At 36.6% G+C, this 26,079-nt stretch overlaps 1 protein-coding gene across 2 annotated transcripts in view; it reads right to left on the bottom strand.

The window, feature by feature from the left end:
* The window catches only part of RASGRF2 (Ras protein specific guanine nucleotide releasing factor 2), a 336,581-nt gene that overhangs the window by 156,771 nt on the left and 153,731 nt on the right, over positions 1-26,079 (bottom strand). For both annotated transcript variants that reach the window (XM_036735869.1, XM_036735878.1), the window contains exons 8-12: positions 24,575-24,684; positions 23,440-23,558; positions 12,999-13,159; positions 11,891-11,957; positions 11,114-11,250 (exon numbers count right to left, since the gene is read on the bottom strand). In XM_036735869.1, the coding sequence (XP_036591764.1) occupies positions 11,114-11,250; positions 11,891-11,957; positions 12,999-13,159; positions 23,440-23,558; positions 24,575-24,684 (594 nt within the window). The remainder of the gene's footprint in view (positions 1-11,113; positions 11,251-11,890; positions 11,958-12,998; positions 13,160-23,439; positions 23,559-24,574; positions 24,685-26,079) is intronic.

The following is a 26,079-nucleotide window of genomic DNA, read 5'->3' as shown; positions in this document are numbered from 1 at the left end:
TAAGAGAGTATTTGTAACCAGAGAGAGCTATTGCATTTGAGTGATGAGAATCAGAAAGCTAGATTGTATAGAGGAGAGGAAAGGAGAGGAAAAGTTGAAAAAATTATAAGCATACAGATTTTTCTAAAAGTTTCACTAAGGAAAGGAGAAAATCTATAGAATAATAGTTTGAGGAAACTGTAGGATCTAGGGAAGTTCTTTTAAGAATGGTAAGACTTCAGTAGACATTACAGAAGAAATCAACAGATAAGGAGAAATAGAGCTTGAAGACCGGGGGGATAGGTTGGGAATATCATTGTTTTGTGCTTGGACTATGATTCTTATTTCTGGTGTGAACATGTTTTTTTTAAACCACAGAATCACTTCTTTATAAAAACCATTTGCTTGTAAGTGATGGGGAAAACCAATAAGCATAACCAAATTCCCAATTCAATTTAGACATGAGGCCACTGGAATCAAAATTAGTCACTAAATTGATGAGCGTTCTGATGTCTTTTAAAGTTGTTTTCCTTTACATTCTTGTGGTTAATGTATAAATTGTTCTTAACTTTGACTTCACTCTGCATCAGTTCATACAGGTCTTCCTAGGTATCTATAATTTGTTCACATTTGCTATTTCTTATATCACAATAGTACTCCATTACATTAGTATAGGACAATTTATTCAACTAGTCCCTGGTAATAGCCATCCATTTAGTCTGTATTTTTTGGCTATTAAAATATTTTTGCCATTATAAAAATTTTTGTACACATGCATGGGACCCTTCCCTCTGTCTTTGAGGAATATATGCCCAGTAGTAGAACTGCAGGATTTAATGACTTTAAAAATAATTGCAAACTGGTTGCCCGAGTAATTGGAACAATTCGTAGATCCACTAGCCCTGTAAGAGTGTAACTGTCTTTTCATGCTATTTCCAATATTTATCATTTTCATCTTTGAAAATCTAATAGAAACCTAAGTTGTTTTGATCTGTATTTTTGTTTTAAGAATATGGAGCATATAGCTATAAAACAGTTTCCATTTCTTATGAAAATTGTGTATATCCTTTAACCACTTACCTTTTGAAGAATGCTATATATCTGTATCAATTTCCCATATATTATCACCTTTACCAGACATAATTGATATGAAGTTTCTTTTTTCCTATTTGACAGTTTCTTTTCTTATTCTAGTTGCACTAATTTCATTGTAAAAGCATTTTAATTTAAGCAATTAACATTGTTTGTTGTTATTTAGTTATCATCACTATGCTTTATTTGGTATTCTTACCCTAGGCAAGGCTGTGAAAATAATTATTTCCATTCCCTTCTGATTTTTCTCAGGTATCTACCATTATTCTAAACCCTTCTTTTGCAAAATAAAACAAAACAAAAAACAGGAGGAAAAAAAAACCCTTGCCACCACAAGCCTCACATACAGAGGGTTTTTTTGTGGGGAAAGGGGTGGTATACGAATGTACTTTTGCACATAAAAAGCAAATCTGTGTCCATCCTCATCCTGAATCATGGATACACAGTTTACTTCCCCTCTCCCCTAGCAAGGAAGTCGTCGATTTCTAGATTGTATGAGCACTTTTTCCTGGATTCAAAATTTGGAAGGAGCATCCCCTGATTGTCCCTGATGATCCATCCATTCCTTAACTTCCCCCTGGGATTGCTGAGAAAAGTTATTAAAATTTCTCAGGGATGCTTCCTTAACTGAAAAGAAAAGGGAAAAGGAGAAACACTGAAAAAAAATATGTAGAAGCTGCTACATATGTACATATACTCGCATTATGCATACATATTTTACGTATACATATAGGTGTGTTATCCCCAGAATCTGTAAGTTTCTCCATTCAATGATCCCTTAAAGACTCAAAAAGATTTAATGTGGTTCCCTTACAATCTAAATTTCTGAAAAACTGAATTTCATAGAACAATTAAAACTGTGCTTGAAAACAATGTACTGCTTAGTATTTTAGTTACCAGCTCGCTCAAGTATCAGACTTTAACACCAATCATGTGGGAACCCTTCTTTAAGAAAATAAATTGATTTCAAAATTCTTTTTTAAGTTACAGTTTAGTGTATGAACTCCTTTATAAGCTTTAAATATTTTAAACTGCCTGGGTCTTACTTTCAGAAGCTACAATTTTTTAGAACTTAAAATTGCATGAATGATTAATTACATATTCAAGCACTATTTGAGGCCATAATTAACCATTGACATCACCAACATAACATGTAAGTACTTAATGGTTCCCAAACATGATTTTTTTTTCTATCAACTATTTATAGGTGTAAAATTTGAGGCTGAAAATTTGACCACTTAAAAAAACCCCATTGCATTAATTTCATGTTCTACTGTTTACCCAGGCTCACAATTATGCTTAAAGGTTTATGGCTCAAGTCTCTCTATAATTACAGGTTTTAACTAAAAAGATGGAAGTTCACCTCTAAGCCTCCCTACATTTGTGGAAGTATCACAAATATGCATGGTATTTGGCCAAATGTAGAGCATGTTAAAAAGCTTCCCTCAAATCACCACTGAAGGTGACACTGTAACACAGAATAATAATCATATAACATATATGTATCTGTATTTCTATATATCATATAATAATCATATACCACAGAATAATGATATCATCTAGATAATATATACAAAGCAAGATACATATGTGTATCTAGATCTAGATGTATATGCATATATACATGTAAGTGTGTATGTTATGTGTATCTTGCTTTGTATGTATTTGTTTGCATCTTGTCTCCCTTTTTAAATTATAAGTTCCTTGAAGGCAAAGGCTGTCTTTTGCCTCTTTTTTGTACATATATAACACATGTGTGTGTGTGTGTGTGTGTGTGTGTGTGTGTGTGTGTACAGAAATGGGGAACAAACAAAAACATCTTATTAACTGGTTTTCTTCCCAATTCCTCCCCTTGAAAAGACCAGAAAATAAGATTTTTGTCCATTCTAAGTATATGAGTGAAGAATTTTAAACACATTTCTCTTTACTATTTCATCTTACCCTGCCCCAGAAATGCTTACAAGCAATTAAACATTCTACCTGGCTAATTCTATAGAAAACAATTTGATTCAATCAATTTTACCATTTAATTGATTCTACAGAAGTCCCATCGTTTTAGTCTTATAAACATGGACTTAAAAATAAATGCTTTTAAATGTCCTACTTGCCAACAATTAGCAATTGGCTCCCCTATCAAATCAAGCAACAAACATTTGACGTGCCTATTATGATTCATCTTCCAGAGTTCAAATTCTTTTTCTAGAATGCCCAAGGCTAGGGGTGGTCTGGGAATAAAAGTGACATAATCCAAGTCATCCCCCAGCCTCTCATTAGAGTAGGTCCACTACTATTTATAATATTCATTATTCTTAATTGTTAACCAATCAGAGTTGATTGCATCCTGTCAGGAACACCTGCTCTTCCAAGGGCATACAGGCATCAAGAGGCCATCATTATCTGTCTTTGGTTCATGAAAGATGGCCAAATGACCATCTTTTTATTAATTACTCACTAGCTATAATTAACAAAATGATTAATTACCCAGAAATTATGTCTCTCAAACTTTACATTCGCCACACTATCTATCTATACGATATATAGAACATAATTAACAGTGGGAAGGCATTAGAACTGGAAGGTGTTTGGGAAGGTTTCCAAAAAAAGATGGGATTTTAGCTGGGACTTACTGGATGTCAGGGAGTCAGTAGGGGGAGCTGAGGAGAGAAGGCATTCTAGGAGTGGAGGAAAGCCAGAGAAGTGCCCAGAGCTGAGAGATAGTGTCGGTCTAGTTCCTGGAACAGCCAGAAGGCCAGTGTCTTTGGATCGAAGAGTAGGTATTGGGGAGTAAGGTGTGAGAAGACTGGAAAGGTAGGAGGGGGCTAGGTTATGAAGGGCTTTGAATGCCAAACAGGGTATTTTGTATTTGATCCTGGAGGTGGTAGGGAGCCATTGGAGTTTATTGAGTAGTGGGGTAACTTGGTAAAACCTTCACTTTTGAAAAATCACTTCAGTGGCTGAATGGAGGATTGGAGTGGGGAGAGACTCAAGGCAGGAGTCCAGGCATGAGGTGATGAAGTCCTGTACCACAAAGGTGACAGTGTCAGAGTAGAAAAGGAAACATATTTGAGATGTGTTGCAAGGGTGAAATCAACTAGCCTTGACCACAGATTAGATAAGGAAGGAGAGAGAGAGTGAAAAGTCAATGATAACTCCTAGGCTGAGAGCCTCAGGAACTCAGGAAGGATGGTGTTATCATCTACAATAATGCAGAAGGTAGAATGGGGGGTGGGGAGTGGCTGGGGGAAAGATAGTGAGTTCTGTTCAGGATATGTTGGGTTTAAGATTTCTGGAAGGCCACTGGATATAAGACTGAGGTCAGCAGAAAGTTTAGAGCAGGATAGGTAAATCTGAGCATCATCTGATTAAATCCATGAGAGATGATGAAAGTGAAAGACTACAGAGGGAGAAGAAAAGAGGGCCCAAGGCAGAACCTTGAAGTACCTCTATGGTTACAGGGCGTGATCTAGATAAGGATACAGCAAAAGAGACTGAGAAGGAAGAGTCTAATAGCAGGGAGGATAACCAGGAGAATTCAGTGTCCTCAAAATAAATGAGTACAAGGGGTAGAGAGTGATCAACACTGTCAAAGCCTGCAGAGAGGTGAAGCACAACGAGTATTGAGAAAAGGCCACTGGAGTTGGCAACTAAAAGATCATTAAGGGAGAGCAGTGTTGGCGAGATAAGGTAGTGAGAGGAGAGAGCAGAAGTACCATTTGTAGACCGCCTTTTACCTACAAAGGACAGAAGGAAAAAAGGATGATGATTAGCAGAGATGGAAGAACTGAATGTTAAGAGATGCCCTGAACTTGTCCTTTTGAGTTGCCATATTTTCTGGAAACACTGAATCCAGGGCCTGAATGTATCAAAGATGAAGCCCTCTCCCACCCTGAGCTGACATAATTTGTGGTTTGCCCCTCAAGTTGGACTCCTTGCGTGTCTTTAGGAGTCAAGGCAGGCACCAGTCAGTCTATGCTAGGACTGAGAAACTGCTTGTGCAGCTGGGACCCTAAACTGTGAATGAAGATCTCCCCCACCGATTAATTCCATTAATAGGTCTCAAGTGGAGCTAGTTAAGGGAAGCTTCATTAGGAGAGGCTTTGTAGGAAGGCCCACACCCTTTTGTTAATTAGGTCATGAAGGTTGTCAAGCCCTAAAAAGGGTATATACACTCTGAGGGTAGCCCTTAAGCTCATTCTCAGAATTTTAGAAGGAGAGGACTCAGGCAAGCAGACAGCTGGGATTTGTCAGTGAGTGTTCATGGGAAGGCCCCAGCAGAGGGGAAGGTTATGGAACGGCTTGGCTCTCTGCTGTGATATTGTGTTTTAAGTTCTTTGCTGTTATAATGAAGTGGACTTACTGGTTTTGGGATATAGTTGCTGCTATGTTGAATTGGAGTTACTGGTTTGGGGATTTGATCCTCTGGTGTCTGAATATAGAGAGTCTCTTATATTCTGTGATACAGAACTATACAGGCATATTCATGGTCACCATCAATATTGTGACACTTCCTTACTGACACACCATTCTACCTTCATAGTCTAGCAGCTGCTTTTGTCATCTTAATTATTCATGAGTTCTCCTCCATTGTTACTCCCATTTAGGTAGAGATTTCTATTTTTCCTCCTCCTCTTTTCATCACAATTTCATAAATGTACAAGCTTCTGTTTGAATTGTGAACTCTTTGCCCTAGCTTAGGGTTTCACATCTAAGTTCATTTCTCTCTTTTTTCCCCCCACTTAATAGCATTTTTTTCCCAATTACATGTAAAGACAGTGTTCAACATTCATTTTTATAATATTTTGAGTTCCAAATTTTCTTCCTCCCTAAGAAAGCAAGCAATCTGATATAGGTTATACATGTGCAATCGTGTTAAACATATTTTCACGTTAGTCATGGTGTGAAAGAAGAATCAGATGTTAATTTCTCTTGTAATAAATCTAGCTGCAATGTAATGTCTCATAGACTTGTGATATTGTTTTTGATTAATACAAGTAAGAGTTTTTTCAGGACCAGGAGATATGAGAATGTTTGTAGTCAATAGGAAATGTGCCAGTAGACAGAAAGAGATCTGTGAGAGGAGATCACTTGAACAAATAGAGGGATTAGCTGTGATAAGGAGTAAAGCCACTTCATTACATGAGATGGATGAAGGAAGAGAGTGGCAAGAGGCATTTGAGTGATAAAAGGTGAGTAAGAAGAGAGAAGGAGCTCATTGTGAATGGCCTCCATTTTTTCTGTAAAATACAAGGCAAGGTTCTCAGCTGAGATAATGGGGGGAATTACCCTAATACCCATAAAGTAATAGGAGCCACTCCTCTGGGCACCCAACCTGCTAGTACCAGTGCAAATTGGGCAAGTAAGCCTGGGAATGTGTTATCACTTATAATAATATAGTTCCTTTCTATTTCTTGGCAGGTTGACTCCCAAATATTTTATATAGTCTATAGTTATTGTGAATGTAATTGTTCTTTCTAGTTAATCCTATTGGGTTTTGTTAGCAATATATAAAAAGTCTTATGATTTCCCTGGATTTATTTAATAACTTGAGAAGGGGCCAGGGTACATCACACTTCAGACCTACTCATTAAGCTTTTATCCTGGACTGAGATCCACTGTCTCTTCTCTCATTATTAGGTTTCTGGATGTCTAAACTTGCTCCAAATTAGGCCTCAGCCCTATCAGTCACCTAGCCTGGAATATACCACTTTCTCCTCTTAGTTGTCACAAGGCTGGCTTCAAGACATTATCTTTCCAGAAAGGCCTCTAGTCTTCTCCCACCCCCCACCCCCGCCACAGATGTTAGCTTTTGGTTTTGGATAGATGCTATTTGTCATATTAAGGAAAGGCTCATTTATTCCCATGTCTTCTAAGGTTTTTAAAAGAAATAAATATTGTATTTTCTTGCAAGTTTTTTCTGTATATATTGACACAACAATATTGTTTTAATTGACTTTGTTCATTATTTTACATTTACAGTTTTCTTCAAACTGAACCAATCTTTCATAAATCCAACCTGAACAAAATATAGAATCTTTATAATATATTGCTATAGCCTCTTTGCTAATATTTTATTCCCTATTTTGTGTCAATTTTCATTAGAGATAATTGGTCTACGGATTTAGCTTTCTGCTTTGTCTTTCCTTAGGTTAGTGATTAAGACTACTTTAATGCCACAGAGGAATTTGATGGAATACCTTTTTCCCCCTGGTTTTGCAAACAGTTTATCCAATAGTGGAACTAACTGTTCTTTAAACAGTTGATAGGATTCACTCACAAACCTATATGGTTCCGGAAGTTTGAGGGTTTTCTCCAGCTGGGGGGAGTCATGTATAGCTTGTTCAATTTCCTTTTTGAAACTGTGTTATTTAAATTCTTTATTTTTTGTCATTTCTACCTGTTTTATATTTTTGTCAACATCTATCCATTTAATTTGTTATGAATTTTGTTGACATACAATTAGGTGAAATAATTTCTAATAACAGCCTTTATTTCATTTTCATTTTTGTTTGTCTTTTTTTACATTGGCAATTTGGTTTTCTTCTTTTAAAAATCAGATTAACTTATGGATTATCTATGTGATTAGTTTTTAAAAGCAATTATAAATTTTATTTATTAATTCAATGAAGTGTTTAGCTTTAAACTTTGTTAATCTTTTTTTTTGATTTTCAAAATTTCTATTTTTGTGTTCTGTTGGAGCTTTCCAGTTTGTTGTTTTACCTAGTTGGGTTACATATTCAATTCACTCATCTGTTTTATCCTTGTTTTGTGGATGAAAGTGCTGTGAAACATAAATTTTACCCTCGGGACTATGCAGGTAATATCTCAAAAGTTTTAGTGCATTGTCTCATTATCATCTTCTTTCATGAAAGTATGTCTTGTTTCTATGATTTATTCTTTGACCTATCAATTCTTTAGGATTGTTATTTAATATCTATTATAGTTTGAATCGTTTCTTTGCAGGCATTTTATAATTATAATTACTAGAGCACTCTGACCAGTAAAGGATGTAGTTAGTATTTCTGCTCTTTTGCCTTTCTTCTGAGCTATTTATGTCCAACACATGGTAAGTTTTTGTAAAAAGTGGCCCACAGAGTTCAAGACATATAGATATTCCATTCTATTTCTATTCAATAGAAGGCAACATATCTACCTTTTCTAAAGTCATATTCAGGACTCTAAATTCTTTCTTGTTTATCTTTTTAATTTGATTTGTCTAGGTCTAAAAGCTATATGTTGAGGTATCCCACTATCATAATTTTGTTATGTTTCTTCCTGTAATTCACTTAACTTAGATGTTATGCCATTCACTGCATATACAGTAAGTATTAAATATTAAAAGGTGACATTATTCCATCAGTGTGTTTCACCTCTGACATATACTGGCTGTGTAAGCCTAGACAAGTCTCTTAACCTCCCATTTCCCTAGTCAACTCTTTACCACTGGAGCAGTAGTGAGCAAATTATGGCCTGTGGCCTACAAGGCAAATCCATCCTACCTCCTGTTTTTGTATGGCCCTCATATTTTTAAACATATATTTAAAAAAAACTATTTATAAATGCAAAAAAAACCAATAAAATCTTAACTTGTTGCAATAAAAAAAACAGAGGACCAAATCTGGCCCACAGGCTCCAGTGTGCCAACCCTTGCACTAGAGCATTTCAGAGGAAGGACTGACCGGCGTTATGAGTGGGAGTTTCCTTACCCAGGAGTTCCCTGTACCAATAAAATAACAGGTGCAATTCCTATCCCATCCTATCCTATTTCATTGTCTATGGTGACTTTAAGTATCCCTTTTTACCTCACTTAATGATGTTTAGTTTTATTGCTGACTCTTTTGAGATCAAGATTGATACTCTTGCTTTTCTTAATTCCCCTTAAACAAAATGAAATTCTGTTCCAGCTCCTTGTTTTACCTGCATGAATTTTTATGTTTCAAATGTGGTTTTTGGAAGCCACACATATTGTTGAATTCTGCTTTCCAATTCATCTACTACTCTTCTTCTACTTCATGGGGGAAGTCATTCCATTTATAATGATAGTTATTACTATTAATTGTGAAATTTCTTCTATCATATCTGTTCATACTTTTCCCTCTCTTTTCATCTTACTCCAATTGTGTTCCAGCTTGCTTTGTCAAACAGATTTACTAAATTGTATCTTTCAGGTAATCCAACCCTTGAAGAACAGTCAACTTAAGTTCACACAGTTTGGCCATGCTTTGGGATTTCCCACTCCTCCTGAAGTAACTCCCTTCTCTAGTTCTGAAATGCATCTTCTAGAAGGGCCCACCTCAGCACTGTCGCTAGGCTGACAGACACATTCAAAGCAGTAAGAGAATGTTCTCAGCTTAGGTTCTAATGTCTTTTCCATTTCATGGTCACGAGTCCTTGGTTCTGCTTGGATAGACTGATCCTATTGTCTATAATATGTTATTATTACCATAATTATAAATATGAATTCACTGTAATATCTACACGTTCTTATTCCACCACCCTGCCTTAATAATTAGGCAGAATGATTATAAAGATAATAAAAGGATTAATGAACCGTTACTTGACAGCAAACTTCATGAATGTGAGGATGGTATCTTATCTAAGCATTTTACCTTCCCCATGCTTAGCCCAGTATAAATAGCAGGTACTTAATAAATGTTTGTTGAATGAGCCAATGAAATAAATGAATAAGGAATCAAACAGGAGGGGCAGTAGAACTATGACAAGCCAAATTTGGGTCCCTTTTTCTAGTCATAAAAGGACTGACTTCACTGGTAGCCATTCACCTTGTTGCTTAAGCTTCTAAGAAATGGAGGCACATTAGGATTACTACAGCAGTCCACACTTTTGCCATCTATCTAAATGCTTCTACTCATAAAACAACTAAATATCTGGGAGACTCGGTATATTTTGCTTTTTACTTAAACTTTTTTTGCATGTAAAAATAGTTTGAGTTCTTCCCTAGAAATGCTGCTAGAATATTGAGCAACATTAATGCTTTTTCTGTCTTTTATGAGACCACATTAGTCATCAATATTGTTACAGCCTAGAAATCAATCCTCTAATATTTAAACAATATTTTTAAAAATATTCTCCCAACATTGGATTCTCATGCCATGCTTCAGGGGCTTAACTAAATCGATTAACTTAACCAATATCTCAAGAGAATCCAGCCTCCTTGGTGAATAAAAACTAGGTAGGCTGTGAAATCACTGCATCTCCCAGTGTTAGGGCCCAGATAATCAGATATTCTTCATTGATTACATCAGAGATGAAAGACCCTTTTCTGCTTTCCTTCTCCACTTAATGAATACCCAAGCTTTTCCTTAGGTGGTAAATCCTGAAACCACTAACGAAGCTTCACAAAAGCAGCTCCCTACAACAGGTAAGCTTTGAGGCACTTCTGTCATAATGTGATTATGGCTTTCCAAACACCCCAAATTCACAACTTCTGACTGCAACTGTATCATAATTGTGTCACCATGTAATGAAGTCAAATATATCATGTAATCTAGTATTTAGATTTGTTTTAAAAATGTGAGTGTATTTGGAAGTGTGAGAGAAAGTCTAAATCACTGTATTTAATAAAACGACTATATTTTCATTTCATATAAACAACAAGGACCAATATGCAATAAATATGTTTTGAGCAAATTTTCAAAAAAATACCACTATATCAATACAATAAGGTGTGATGAGCATCCAGATGTATGAATCAATCAACAAACATTTATTAAATGCCTACTATGTTCCAGGCACTGTGCCAAGTGCTGGGGATACAAAAAGAAGCAAAAGACAGTCCCTGCTCTCAAGGGGCTTACAGGGTCAGTGAATTTTACAGGTGGAATAGATCTTAAAGATCATCAACTCTAATGGTCTCAATTTGCAGATGAGGAAACTGAGATAAGAGTAGTCTTACTTGTCTTGCCCAAGGTCATGTGACTATATATTAAATTTTTTTTAAACAACAGCTCTGAAAATTTTCCTTTGTGGCCTTATGACCAAACAGATTACAAAAAAGCAGATGTGAGAAAAGCATCTGGCTCACCTGACTTATGTCACTTGTCCAGGCAGCTTTTTCTTGGCGAGAAGGTGCTAACAAGACAACTGTGAAAGGAGCAGAATCCGGAGGTTCCACCACAATCTTAAAATCCAGGTGTCCAAACACTTGCCCAGAACCTTTTGCTTAATACAGAGAAGAAACATGTTATTAGTTACAGAAACCATAACACTCCCTTACCAGTATAGTCCTTTTTAGCAATGTGAATGTTTTTGCACTCATGATTATTTTTACTTTCACACATCTCTCCGATACAGTGTAAGAAATGCTGTTCCCATTAAGCAGGTAAGGCCCCTGAGGCCCTGGGAAGATAAGTGAATGGCACAAGTTTACAAAACAGGTAAGGGTCATGGCCAGTTTTCCTGGTTTCCTGGTCCAGTGTTTTCTGCTACCCAAAATGGTGCAATTATTATACACCAATTCAATTTCTTCTTCCTATCTGCTAGCTGTCAGAAAAAATGGTCCAATTTACCTTAGAAGAAAAATATAGTATAATATGAACTCAAAAATCATTCTAAAAATGCATAAATTATACAGTTAAATAATACTCTCATATAATAGAGAAGGGGAAAAGACTAGTTTATCTCTTTTGCTTTTTCAAACTGTGTCTTCTGAGAGAGGGAAAAAGGCATTATTATTTGTACACCACATTCTTAGAACTCATAAAATGGATATCATTTCAATGATGGAATATAAACAGGGCCCCTATTTTAAAAGTCTCCAGCTTGAGCTGAAACTCATTATAAGCAGCAGACTGTGACTTACAATCATCTTCACTTCCATCTGGCTCCTCAATCAAGGTGCATTCTATGAGCGAGAGAACACCACCCGTCTGTGGAAACAAATCACTTCTTAGCAAGAGGGCTCCAGAAGGGTTAGAAAGCTATGTGTGACTTTAAAATTTCTATTATTTCAGAAGATCTCAGGTGAGAAAAGACACCGTATTTTAAATCTATGCCATAATCAAAATGGTATTTCTTTTTTCAAGATACCAACCTGGAAGAAATATTCTCTCTTCTTTTCCCCCTTTCCCTTCCCCATCCACCCAACTCTTCTTCCCGCCACACTGTACATGTATTTTTTAGGGAAAGGAAATGGACTTATCTTTTCACTGGTATAGGAAACACTTCTTACCCCACCCCCCACACAACCTCAACCTTGCCTGCTCTGCAGTTCAGTCTTGGAGACTCACTTTAGGCACTGAGAGGTGATGTCATTTGCCCAGGGTCACAGAAACAGCATGTGTGAGAGGCTAGACTTGGCTCCAGGCCTTCCCGACTCAGAGGTGGCCCTTTACTGGCTAAGTCAGTCTTCCTCTCACACACAAACTACTGGGAAATTTTTTGTAGATTATGCTTCAGTGCATTTGGTAGTACCTTGATAGCAGCTTCTAAGAGGGTAGCACTCACCAATGTGATACAACACCCAATGGTAGTGCAGGGAATGGAAAAATCATGTCTATTTTGCTTAGGATATTTCCCCCCTTTTTTGCAAAGATAATGTGAGGCACACCATTAATCAACCATTTAGCAAATTTTTGCTTCACTGAACTAGATGGCCCTTCAGGGACCTGGGAAAGTTTTCTCATAGCTCAATAATCATCAACTAACAATAATTTTTTGGTGTCTAGTCCACGAATTTAATCCTACCTTTTTCTAGCAAAAGCACTTAAAAATGAGTTTCCATTATTTTGGATTCAAGTAATAAAAAGGCAAAATTTATTGCTGGTAATCGTTACCTCACTACTTCTACTATAGTGAGGATTCTTGCCAAAATAATGCCGAATACTGGAAAGTCATTTTATCACTTTAAAAAAAACTGAATTCTTGTAGAAGCGTCAACTGTATATGGGGTAGTTATATAAGAACAGTACCTTCAGCAGGTGTAGTTTTCCTCCTGAACTTCTTGTACAAATTAAAAAGTGTTTTGTAAATAAGAAGCATTGTCTTTCTCCTTCTTTTTTCAAAGACAATGAGCCCAGGCGAACTTTACTGAGTTTCCCCCTCTCAACTGAAGGGACTTGAATGAGAGAACCTGGTGATTACAAAAGCGAAAAAGAATACACAGCAATTAGAATTCTGTTTGGTAAGTGAGCTTCATACACCAGTGCCTAGTTCACCACAAAGACACAAAGGATTTATATTTTTAATTCACTAATGCCAGGGAAATCTGAACAAATAAATTTCTTGAAACTACCAGTGGAAAAAATCATATTAATTCTGAATGCCACCAGATCACAGGGTTTTTTTATGTTTATGTTAAATCATTTTTTCAAATGCAATTCATTCTGTACTAACCCAAAGAAACTTAAGATTTTGGGATGAGAATCAAAAAGCAGCAGGTATCCAAACACTTCTGTCTCTTTTAATTTGGGGGATGTGATGTTGTGAATGTGCTTAGGTTTGTAGATCTAATAATAAAGTGAAAGTGAAGAAGAAGAATTTAGTTTCACTGAGGTAATTAATATACTGAGGGTAGGTTACCAAAAATATTAATGAGATTTAGTTTTCATTTTAAAAAAGATTTATGCCTCTCTTGAGAATCTTAAAAATACATGCATTACATTTAGCGTGTATATGTGTGTGTGTGTGTGTGTGTATCTACGCATAATCCAATGAAGGCATTCTTTTTAAGAATTTTAAAAGCCTGCTTTATCTTGATTATATTTAACATACAGTCAAAGAGGTGTGATAAAAATCCTTCCCCCTCCTAACATCTAAACTGAAACTGTCATTTTTGTACCACTTCCTAGAACCTAGAATTTATCAGCTTCACTAGGAAAGTTTCTCCCAGACAAAACTACCTTTGTGCCAAAGTAAGATGCTAGGCAGAAAGTTGATGCAACACTTTGAATACTTTTCACTATTTCCAGACTCCTTTGCCCTTACAGAAAATAATGAAAAGTTGACATTTTAATTCAAACCTAAACAGAAAGATAATTCTGAAGGACGTGTGTATCCCCTGTGGCTTTGATTTCTGAACTCTGCTAGGTGACCTGATAATTTTTTTAAATGACTGTTTAATTCATGATCTACCCTGAATGAAAAGCCTTCATCAAGGGAGCTCTTGTGATAACTTCCTTATTTATTGTTTTTGCCATTAAAAATGCCTACATGTATAAAACATTGAAACCACATTCTCTGTTCCCAGAAAGCTTTTATATTAATAGCAAGACCCACAATTTCTTTTCTTCCCCTTAAAGCAATATATGGATTGTGGAAAATAATAGGGCCCCCAAAAATTCCTATCTCTAAATCTCATCCCTTCTCCTACTCCACCCCCGATTCACTTAGGACGGTTAGGGGGTGGGTGTCCTAGAAAAATACATGAGTCTGTGGGTGGGTTTGAAAGAAGGAAAGGAGGCTGCTTGACAGATGAAGTGGGAGGATATTCTAGGCATAAGTAACAGCAGAGAAAGGGCTTTGGAGGTGGGTGTGGGAGTGGGAGAACAGAACAAAAGGGCCCAGGAGGTTTGACTGAAGTGAAGGGAGTGGGCAGTGAGTAGAGTGAAGTGAGAGGGGCAATGTGGGTAGAAGCAGATTGGTGGAGGGCCCTGAAAGTTAGAACGACTCATTTAAAGTTGAAGAGAAAACTCAAAGAAGTGGAGGTTTCCAGAGGCGGGGGATAAGAGAAGAGGGATGGTCAAAGTTGTAGATAAAAGATTAAACAAAGCAAAGGCATAGTTTAAGTGAAAGGGAGAAACGCTGGAGTCAACATGGCCAGTGAGGAGGTGACACTAGTTCAGAGAAGATGATCCCTGGATTTTGTTGTTGGGACAGAAAAGAATTAAAAGCAAGATTAGGTAACATTTTGGCTAAAGGGAGAAAGTCATTAAAAGGAAAGACTCAAGAGAATGTTCATGGGAATCATAAGAATAGCAGAGTATTCAAAAGGGACCCTGAAACTAGACCAAAGAAGGGGAACAGAATGGGAGAAGCCTTCCCAAGCTAAGTTTAAGCTGAATGATGACACAAAAGTGAAGGGCACAGCAAGGCATATGGGACCACGGAAGAAATTTCTGTGGTCCTCCAGTCCAACTAAATTTGAAGAAAAATATACTATTTTATATGTATGCATGTATGTGTGTATGTATGTGTAAATGTATATACGTGTATATTCACACAAATACATGTATGTGTGTACATATGTATATGCACATAAATATATGTATAATGTGTGTGCATAGATATAGATCACATATGTATATATGTACATACACATATGTATATACACACAAATATATGTATAATGTATATGTGTATAATATGTATATGGATGTGTATGCATACACACATCTATATACACACAAATATAAGTATAATGTATATGTGCATACATATAGATACACATGTGTGCATATGTATATATGGATGTGTATACATACGCACAAATATATGTATGATGTATATTGTATATACATATTCATACACGTGTGTGTATATGTATATATGTGTGTATGGGTGGGTGTGTAACATACACATACACACACATATCTATTAAACAAGTGGTTATCTAGATTTAATTTGAAGAAATACAGTGAGAAAAAACTTACTTTTTCCCCCAAAGCAACTATTTGGTCCTAATCTAAATTTATCCCTCTGCAACTTCTCCTTACTGCTAATAATTCTGTACTTACAGTACCAAGACAAGTCTAATCCATCTGTCTTTCCTCTGGCCAGTCCTTCATAATAATATCTTTAACTATCCTGGTTGCCCTCATATGGATATTCTTGAGCCTATCGATTTCCTTCCTAAGATGTGGGGACCAGAACTAAAGCCAGTTCTGTAGATATGGAATGACTAGCACAGACCACATCTGCAGTGGTGCATCACTTCCCCCATGTAGACCCTTTGCTTCTGAGTGCAATCTAAGGTTGCATTAGCTTTTTCAATGTACTTGAAACGATTTTTTGAACCCAAGTGTAAGGCTTTCATTTATCTTCATCAAATTTCATCTTATTAGATTCAACCCAATAATCCAATTCAACTCGATAATCATTTATTTATGTGATGAAGATACAAAGAAAAAAGAAAATCAGTCCCTGCCCTCAAGGACTTTATATTCTGTTGTAAGATAGAGTAGAATAATTAGGGACAGCAACACGAGATAACTTGAATAGAGATAGAGAAAGTCTTCTTGTAGAATGTGCTAACTGAGCTAGCTGAGTCTGGAAGTAAGCTAAGGATTCTTAAGAGGCTGAGGTGAGAGGGAAGTGCATTCCTGGACAGAACCAGGAAACAGAACAGTGAGTCCAAGGAATACCAATATGGCTGGAACCCGGAGTATGTTAATGGGGATGATATTAAGCCAGTCCATAAAAACAGGCTAGAGCCTAACTGGGAAGGGGTTTAGATGCTAAGCTGAAGAGTTTGCATTTTTCCTAGGATTGAAAGGAGACCACTGAAGATTTTTGCTCATGTGAGAGAGAGTCAGGGCTGTATTTCAAAAAGACTGTTTTGGTGGCTATACAGAGGGCAGATCAGAGCAGGTGCAGACTGAAAGTAGGGAGACTTAATAAGGATTCTATTTGGATCATAATTTGGTCATCTACTATGTTCTTATTCCTCCAAACTCTCTGTGATCCATGGGTTTTTATCATCTACGCCTTCTGGGGCTGCTGGGTGGCACAGTGGATAGATCGCTGGGCCTGGAGTCAGGAAGACCTAGGTTGAAATCCAACCTCAGATACTTACTAGCTGTGTGATCCAGGATGAGTTACTTAAGCTCTATTTGCCTCAGTTTCCTTAACTGCAAAATGGGAATAGTAGTAACAGCACCTACTTCCCAGGGTTATTGTGAGTATAAAATTCAATAATATGCGTAAGGCTCAGTGAATGCTTGTTCCCTTCCTTCTTTAAAGTCACTAGTAAAAATGTCACAGCATAGGATCCAACAAAGACATCTAGACTGCTCCACCAAGGACAACCTCTCAAGCTGACATCAGACCATTAATTACTATCCTTAGGGTCCGGCCAGTCAACCATTACTCTCATCTAGCCTTTATTACTGCATCTTGTCCACAAGACTAACATAAGAAACTTTATCCAATGCTCTGATAAAAATTTAGGAAAAGTATATAAGCATGTAGCATTGCTCTGATCTATTAACCTAGTAACTCTATCCAAAAGAAAAACGATGTTGGTTTGGCATAGCTTGCTTTTTGACAAAGTCATGCTGGCTCTCTCGCACCATGACTTCCTTTTCTAGATTTTCACTAATCGTGCCTTTCATAAGACATTCTAGAATTTTGCCAGGAATCACAATCAAGCTCATTGACCTATAGTCTGCAGAATCCACTGGTACCTGACTTTAAAAAAAATTATCAGGTTATGTCTGCCCTTCTCCAACTCTTTGTTCTCTGTGATCGTTCAAAGATCGCTGACAAAAATAAACTATCACACCTGCAAGTTTCTCATTATCCTATGATGTAATTTATTTGAATTTGATGGCCTGAACTCACCCAGGTCAGCTAAGACATCTCTTACTATCTCTACTTACTTTATCTTGGACCTTATTAGTTATTTTTTGTTCTTTTCAGACCAAAATTACTTTTCCAAACCAAGAGTCATTTTCCCTGGCAGAGAAAAGGGAAGAAAATCAAGAGATGAGTAGCATTTGCCTTCTCTCACTCATTATCATGATCTATCCCACTTATTCAAAGCAGCTGTCCTATTTCAACTTTGACTTTCTTCTTTTCCCCAAAATAGCTATTTCATTCTTTGTTATAATAATAAAAACTAACACTTATATATCACTTTAAGGTTTGCAAAGCACTTCACAAATAATAATAATGATGATGATGATGATGCCAGCCAAAATGTAGGTAGAGCTTACTATGTGCCAGGCACTGTGCTAAGGACTTTCCAATTATTATCTCATTTGAGCCTCACAACAACCTTGGGAGGTAGGTGCTATTATTATCCCCATTTGATAGATGAGAAAACTGAGGTGGAAAGGGGGTTTAATGATTTGCCCGGGGTCACAAAGCTAATAAATGTCTGAAGCTGGATGTGAACTCAAGACTTCCTGACTTCAGGTCTGACACTCTATTCACTGTGCCACTTAGCTGCCCAAATCTTGTTAAAATAAAGACTGGCTATTCCCTAGAAGCTAAGACAAGAGGAATATGCATTTATTCAGGGATTTTTCTGGCCACAGCAACTCTGGAAATGTGGAAAAGATCTAATCTCCTTTGGTACAGGGAGTGCCTACAGAAGTGAAATCATAAGTCTTTCAAAACAATATAGTGAGAGATTTTAAAAAGAAATTGCTGAGTGAATGGTTAGTTTATGTATTCATGATTATATAGTCTTTGATTTGAATTTTAAAATAAATACTTCTCCAAAAAATGATTTTTTTGGTAAATGGTTATCTCTAAAAACTCAGATTACATCCAATGAAGAAACTATTCCAGTCATTGAGCATATTTTGGCTTTGGCTACAAAAAAACAAATATCTGCATGAAAAGTGAAAAATTCAGTGATGACACTGGGTGATTTGTCAGCAAAATGAAATTAAACCACAAGTGTGGAAACACCAGCTACTAAGTGAATTTCATTTTTCATCCAGATGTTTGATGTCACATTGATTCCAGCTGTGTAGAATGGGCCCCTTTGCCAGGGATGGAAGCACATGAAGAAAGAAAAGAGAGAGTTCAAGTGACTGACAAATATCTGAGTACATTCTCTGACTCCAAAGGAACCTTAGCCATCTCTATGTTTAGCCTCTTCTGTTTAACCTAGATTGGTACTTTGTAAGTGGCACCAACTCCCTTAGTTTATTTCAATGTAAAAACAAAAAGTCCCTAAGATCTTCAGACCATTCTGAAGTGGTTGGATTATTATTGTCTGGATAGGACTGACCGAGAGCAGCTATATTCACAGTCTCATTTTCCCATTTCAGACAAAGGGACCAGTAGGTGGCAATGAGGTGAACCAAGAGATTCATGTCTTCTGATATCCCACATGACAAGATATGTCCAATTGGTTTCAATATTATTCAATGAACTCTACAGTTAGATCAATTTAGCGTGAGGAATTTTCAATGTTCCTTGAAGCGCTGAAACTTCTAAGGCTGACTAAGGGAGGGACTCCCTTCTTGTTAAGAGATATTAGTTAAATGCCTTATATTTAGTCAGACACCCTTCATTGAATCAGATATCCAAGCCACTGGAATGTCATGATCACATTGTCCTGGGAATATTAAAACATCTATTAGTGAGACCATCTTATAATATAGTCTGAAATACCAAAGGTATCTCAGCAACAAGTTCAGCAACTTCTCGAAAGGGCAGCTAGATGGCGTAGTGGATAATAGAGTGACAGGCCTGAAGTCATATCTTCCTGAGTTCAAATCTAGACTCAGACACACACACTCGCTGTGTGACCCTGGGCAAGTCACTTAACTCTTTTTGCCTCAGTTTCCTCATCTGTAAAATGAGCTGAAGAAGGAAATGGCAAGCCACTCCAGTATCTTTGCCTAGAAAACCCAAAAAGGGGTCATGAAGAGTCAGACCCAACTGAAAATGGCTGAAATTAAATGCCTCATATTTAGTCAGATGCTCTTCACTGAATCAGATGTCCAAGCCACTGGAATGTCACAATCACATTGTCATGGGAAGATCAAAGGCCCTGAACCATCTATTAGTGAGGCTGTCTTATAGTATAGTCTGAAATACCAAAGGTATTTCAACAATGACTAAACTTTTTGAGATGAAGTCCACTATGGAGCTCGATTCAACAATTCAACATAACAAGCACGAATTAGGTGCCTAATATGTCTAATGCATACAGATCTAGACTTTGAGACTACAAAAAAAAATCATGGTTTTTGCCCTCAAGAAATGTAGCAATCTAAAGGCACGAGCAGAATTAAGACTTGTACAACCTACAAGTATGACACACAGCAGAATGTGATTAAACACAAAGCAGAGGTACAGAGTGCTATGAGAAAGTAGAACAGGGAGAGATCTGAATCAGCTGGAAGGTTGGGAAAAATGGCAGCTGAACTAAGTCTTAACTTCAACAGGGACTGGTATGGAAAGGGTCCATTAGCCTGGTCATATGGCCTATAAATGCAGGCAGAAACAGGGAGCAGGAAAAAGAGAGTACATGAAGAAGAATGGCGTGAAATCACAATGGAAGGGTAGAATTAGTCAGACAGACTTTGGAGGGCACCAGATGTTAGGCTAAGAAACTTTTAACTTATTTTGTAAGTAATATGAAAGCACCAAAAAATTTTGATTAGGGGTGGAAAAAAAGGATCCTAAATAAGCATTATTTTGACAAACTCAAAATAACAAGGTCAAGAGAACATGAGAAGGGACCTTAGCACAATGGTTGGAACTCCTGTGGCAATTTTTGGTAAAGACACGAACAAGAGACCCATAAGATATATGGGTTGTGTTCTATCTTCATTGTTGACTGTATTCAGTACATTTGGTCAGCCTGAACTAGGATCGTGATAAATTGACTATATTGAAAAAAATCTACAATGCAGCAACTTATAATGAAGTTCTAGTATATTCAATTTATCACTTGAGAAGAGTATTAGCTTTTACTGGATGCTAGGGTACCATTAATAGCAGTAAAGGTAAACTAAATGATACTCTTGCATTCTGGTCTTTTCTGGAATATACAAGGTATCCCAAAAAGCTTTTTGGTATGCCCTGTATTTATTTTAGGTACTTTTATCTTATAATTAAACATTTCATATATGATCATGAGGCTATACAATCTTGGTTTTGTTTTTTATGGATAATCCTATATGCAACAGAAGATAGAGATATTTTCAAAGATTCACAGCTTTATTTTTTTAAAGATTCCATTATATATTTTTAGTAATAGGATATATAGGGGGAAAGGAGGGAAGTTTTTTTAAAGAAAAAATATGTATAGATACATAATATGTACATATATTATTTCTTTTTCCCTTCAGGGTTACTCTATTTTAAAATTATTTTTGACATATAAAAACTGATGAAATATTTATTAATCAAATAAAAATAAATAATAATTTAATTAATAGAGAAATGGGATTGTATTTTAATTGGCATAAATAATTCCCAGGATTTAAACACACTTAATCGTTCTGTAACTTTTCAATGTATGTACATAAATAATTATCAAAGGATGATCACATCAGAAATGGACTAGCTGGTTCCTAAATTCCCTAAATAAACTTCATTTCAATTAAAAAAAAAACAAACCAATAACTAAGCCTCTTATCCTGCCTCAAAGTGAGAACAGTTCAAATTCTTTCAGACCCTTGGAGAAAAACGATGTGGGGTCTTCATGGAGAATATTATACTTTTCAACACTTCAGAGTTAAAACTCAGGAGAGGGTAGTTTCAAGTCATGATGATTATTTATGAAGAAGGCAACTAGATCAAAACAGTGTCACCAGTACCAATATTTCCACATTGTCATTGACCAGGCTACTTTCCATTTTAAGTTTTTTTCAAATAACCTTTATTAAGCCATTCCTAAACATGCCACCAAAACCAAAACAAGAACACAGAGAATATTCTGCTGAAAGGCAAATCATTTTAAGAACACTTGTGATCTATAAATACTGTAATAACAGAAGCAGAATTATTAAGAACTGAAAAAGATGGGCCACACTTGTTGTAGCTCACAGAACTGAATAAACATCATAAAGCCATTAATCAGCAAGGGATGCTGCTCATGAAACATGTTTCCCCCAGACATAATCAAAGAAGGCAACCTGTTTAACATATTTACACTCACAATATTTTCTATTACAGTAACTTTCCGAAAGTGAGAGAAGCTGTGTGTCAATAATGTGATAAATGTTCATAAAAATATTTTCAATAACAATACTTTTTCATGCAAGTTCTTCCATAACAGATTTAATTCCGAAAAAAATAAATTAATCCAGAAGCTTCTTTGTCCTCTTCTCAAATTTTTTGTTACCTCAAATCAATGTTTATCAATATTTCCAATGACCACAGAGATATTATAGCAATCACAATACATGTATGACAAGGCCACATCAATTCATTATAAGGCCAATAAGAGACAAAAAAAGGCTCATTATAAGGCCAAAGTAAATTAAGTCTACTAAACTCACTTTACATTCCATTATTATTCGAAGAATGTTATAGAGCATAAAGTCAGCATGAGAGAGCTAATTTTTACACAAAGAACACTCCCAAGTTTTCTTAACATAATTTGAGTTTTCTATTCATGTAAACAAGTCACAGAAAACAGAATGGCATGCATTAAATTTTTCCAGTACCGTGCACAGTGTAAATGATGTGTCTTGTTAGATAAGGTAAAGACACAGTGATAACAATTCCTTTTACTAAGTGTATTTTGGCATAACAGTTTTTACACCAATTTCCTCAAATAACATTAGCCACACCATTAGTATAAACCCTTCCACTGAGTTAATTCTGGTTCAAGGCTTATATCCCTTGCCAATTTATTAATGCTGTATTTATACCACCCAAAAATAGTAGTAGCAGATCCTAGTGTTTCTAGGACATTCCTATCAGAATACCTAAGCTCCCCAACAACTGAGAACACCATCCACATTTATCTTTTATGAATTGAACAACAGTTATGTGCACTAACGATATACTGTTTCTTCTCCACTCCCTTTGGCACAAAGGCTTTCTGCTCTTTATGGTCCAAAGCTTCATTTACCAGGATGTGTCCCCAAAAACACCCGGCATAAACAGAGAGGCATGTGTTAAATTGACCATTACCCAATAGCTGCCAACACTTGTTCCAGCTGATGTCAGCCATAACATGTCATTTCATCTGGCAACCAAAGTTACCAAGAGTAATCAAATTATATTTGTGGGGCCGTTCCTGAAGTACTGATGAAAAATGGGAACAACAGGCAGCTGTTTTCGCTCCGCACATTTTCTCCACTGCTTTGTGAGAGAGCTTTAAGCAGTTCAAGTTTCTCTTGTGCCTTTGCTTGGATGTCATCATCACCTGACACTGCAACATCAATTGGCCAGACAGACCTGTTTTCCACGGAGCTGTAGATAATATCCGGTCCACTGAGGATGATAGTCCAGTCAGAATGCAATTTACTGGCCCATTCATGCTTTACTATTATTGTGTTGCTGTTTTTCATGGCCCCTGAAAAGAAACAGCACAAGGGTGGGCCTCAGCCATAGCCCAAAACTCACCTGCTAAAAGGGGACAACTTATACATTACTTGTCCTAGGTGAACAGCATCGGCTTTATAGCAGTATGTGTTTCCCCAAATGCCCTGTTTCTGGAGCTGCCAAGTATAATGTTATAGTTGTGTCTACCGTGACTATACAAAGGCTTACCTTGTCGAATAAAAGTCTGGCTGGTATCTAACAATATATCACAGCCTTCCACTATCATTCTTTCTATGGCAAGGTTTTTCCGTATGTTCTCAGTATCACTCACTTCATCATGCATTATCCTGTCAGACACAACGTAAACAGAGATGTTTCATGTGTTGCATTTTCTACCATTAAGTCAAAGTAAGGAAAGAAAAAAAAAGTATAGCCAGCCCCTTCCTGCTCTCAACCCCTGAAAAACTCAGGAGTGAAATGGTACCAACCTAATCCTTAGGGATTCTAAATGCCAAAAGTCTCAAATAAAGTAAGGCTGTACTTAATTATTTCAAGTAATAAACAGGGACAATGAGTATGTTGAAAATATTTGTATAAATACATCTTAGAAATAATTTTATTTTTTATAAAATTTTATTTTTTATTTTATATATATTTATATTATTTTTACAGAAATTCTCCTGGCAGCATTGAGGACATCCTTACTTGGACTACAGAAGAAACTAATGAGCTTTATTCCACATACACTAAAACAGCATAGATGTCAATAAATGCCCAAGGAATGAAAAGTAAGAAGAATCTGTGCTTGAGTTAATAGGGTTTTACAGCACAAATAATGTTGTATTTCAGCAGCACATCCCTGAATTCTTGTGGAATGCAGCATCACACATTACAACAGATGATGGGTTTGAAGAATATAATAAATGCTTCTAAAACTATAATAGGAATATCTCCAAGTTCATCCCCCAGAAATGCAGCTAACTTCAATCACAAAAATTCACATGTCACAATTTTTTTATTTCGATGAAGAAAACCATCACTAATTTTTTTCTTTGTATAAAGTCAATGTGAATGATAAGGAAGAATTTCTGGTAATATCTGTAGGCAATTAGATGAGGGAACAAACAGTTAACTGAGAGAAAAAAATATACAGAGGGGCATACATTATATTCCCAAATCTCCATCATCATATTCCCAACTTGCTATTGGATATGGGGCTATATTAGACTTCCATATAGGAAGGCACCATATAAATGCCTCCTGCTAATCACCAAGTCTATATGTGGAAGATTTCACTGTAAACAACACTGTCTACCTTACTACTAGGCCAAGTCAAATCCTGGGGGAAAAGTTTCCAGCGTACCTTGAGAGTTCTTCTAGTTTTGATTTTGCAAATTCCAGACTCTTCCTTTCCACATGTTCATGAGGGGTATGAGCAAGAAGTTCATGGAGTGTGATAATATACCGGGGTATCTTCAAACAAATAAAGATTAATGTTAGCACTAGTTAATGGGAACTGATGTCAGGGCATTTCATTTTCTATAGTTTTGAATTAAGTCCCTTGTCAGTTTTCTGTAACTAACAGCAAAACATGTCTTTAAAAAATGCTTTAAAAATCACAGTGCTTCGATCCTCACACTCTTAGCATTTCACAAAGAATATACAGGAAACCAATCTTAAATGAAAAAGGCAGTGTAGTAGACGGAATAATTGGTAGCTTCTTTTTAAGTATTTCTTTGAACAGGAAAGGAAGGGCTTCCAAAATTTTTTTCCAGTGAAACTGATACAGCTATCATTAAATCATGGCAACACTGATAGGTTGTTAATCTGGGTGGGTTTGTCTACTTACAAAATAAACAGCATTGGCAACTCAGTTACAGCTGGTTCTTGAGAAAAGGCCTCCAGCCTAGCAGGTTCTGATACCCTGACACCTCCACACATTCTGCCTAACCCTCAGCGTAAAAGAGAACCCTTGAACTGAAGGATGTCCTTGTGTTATCACTTTATAAGTAGACGAGCTTTCACAACTTAATAATAACTGACATTAACCAAGGCATCCACTTTACCAATTTAACAATAATACCCTCTGACATTTATAGAATTTTTAAGGTTAGTAGGAACTTCATATGCAGTATCTCATTTGATCCTCATTAGAGCCCCGTGAGGCAGATAATACAGATGTCATAATTTCCATTTTTAAGAAGAGCAGACTGAAGTGTATAGAAGTTAAGTGACTTGCTCATAAAGCTAGTAAGTAATGAAGATAGTAGGGGCAGTTAGGTGGTGCAGTAGATAGAGCACTGGGCTTGGCATCAGAAGGACTCCTCTTCATGAGTTCAAATCCATCTTCAGATGGATTTGCTAGCTGTGTGATCCTGAGCAAATCACTCAACCCTGTTTGCCTCAGTTTCCTCCTCTGTAAAATGAGTTGGAGAGGGAAATGGCATACCACTCCAGGATTTCTGCCAAGAAAACCCCACAATGGGGTCATGAAGAGTCAGACATGACTGAAAGACACAACAACACTGAAGGTACTACATGACCCCCGGTCTTGCTAGGACTTCAAGTCCAGTGTGGAACCTATACTACACTTCTCAAAATTACATTATCCAGAACAGTTAAGCTAATTCACAGCAGTACAACACATTCACACTTATTCTGCATTAGAGCAAAGTATGTAAAAGAAAAAGTTTGTGGGAACAATTTTCTTTAATGCTACACCTTTACAGCTTCTCTGCAGATGATTAGGGAAAAGGCTAAGTACAAAGTGGTAAAAAGGGTACCTCCTTTAGTTTTGTGCCAGGAAATAGGCACAAATGATATGCACTGGGTCGGGGGTAACAGCCTTAGGCAACAAGATGTAAGAAT

This window comes from Trichosurus vulpecula, chromosome 1 (genome assembly GCF_011100635.1).
Source record: "Trichosurus vulpecula isolate mTriVul1 chromosome 1, mTriVul1.pri, whole genome shotgun sequence".
Classification (NCBI taxonomy): Eukaryota; Metazoa; Chordata; class Mammalia; order Diprotodontia; family Phalangeridae; genus Trichosurus; species Trichosurus vulpecula.
Note: the sequence above shows the minus strand (reverse complement) of the source record. Positions and strands in the feature narration are given on the sequence as shown.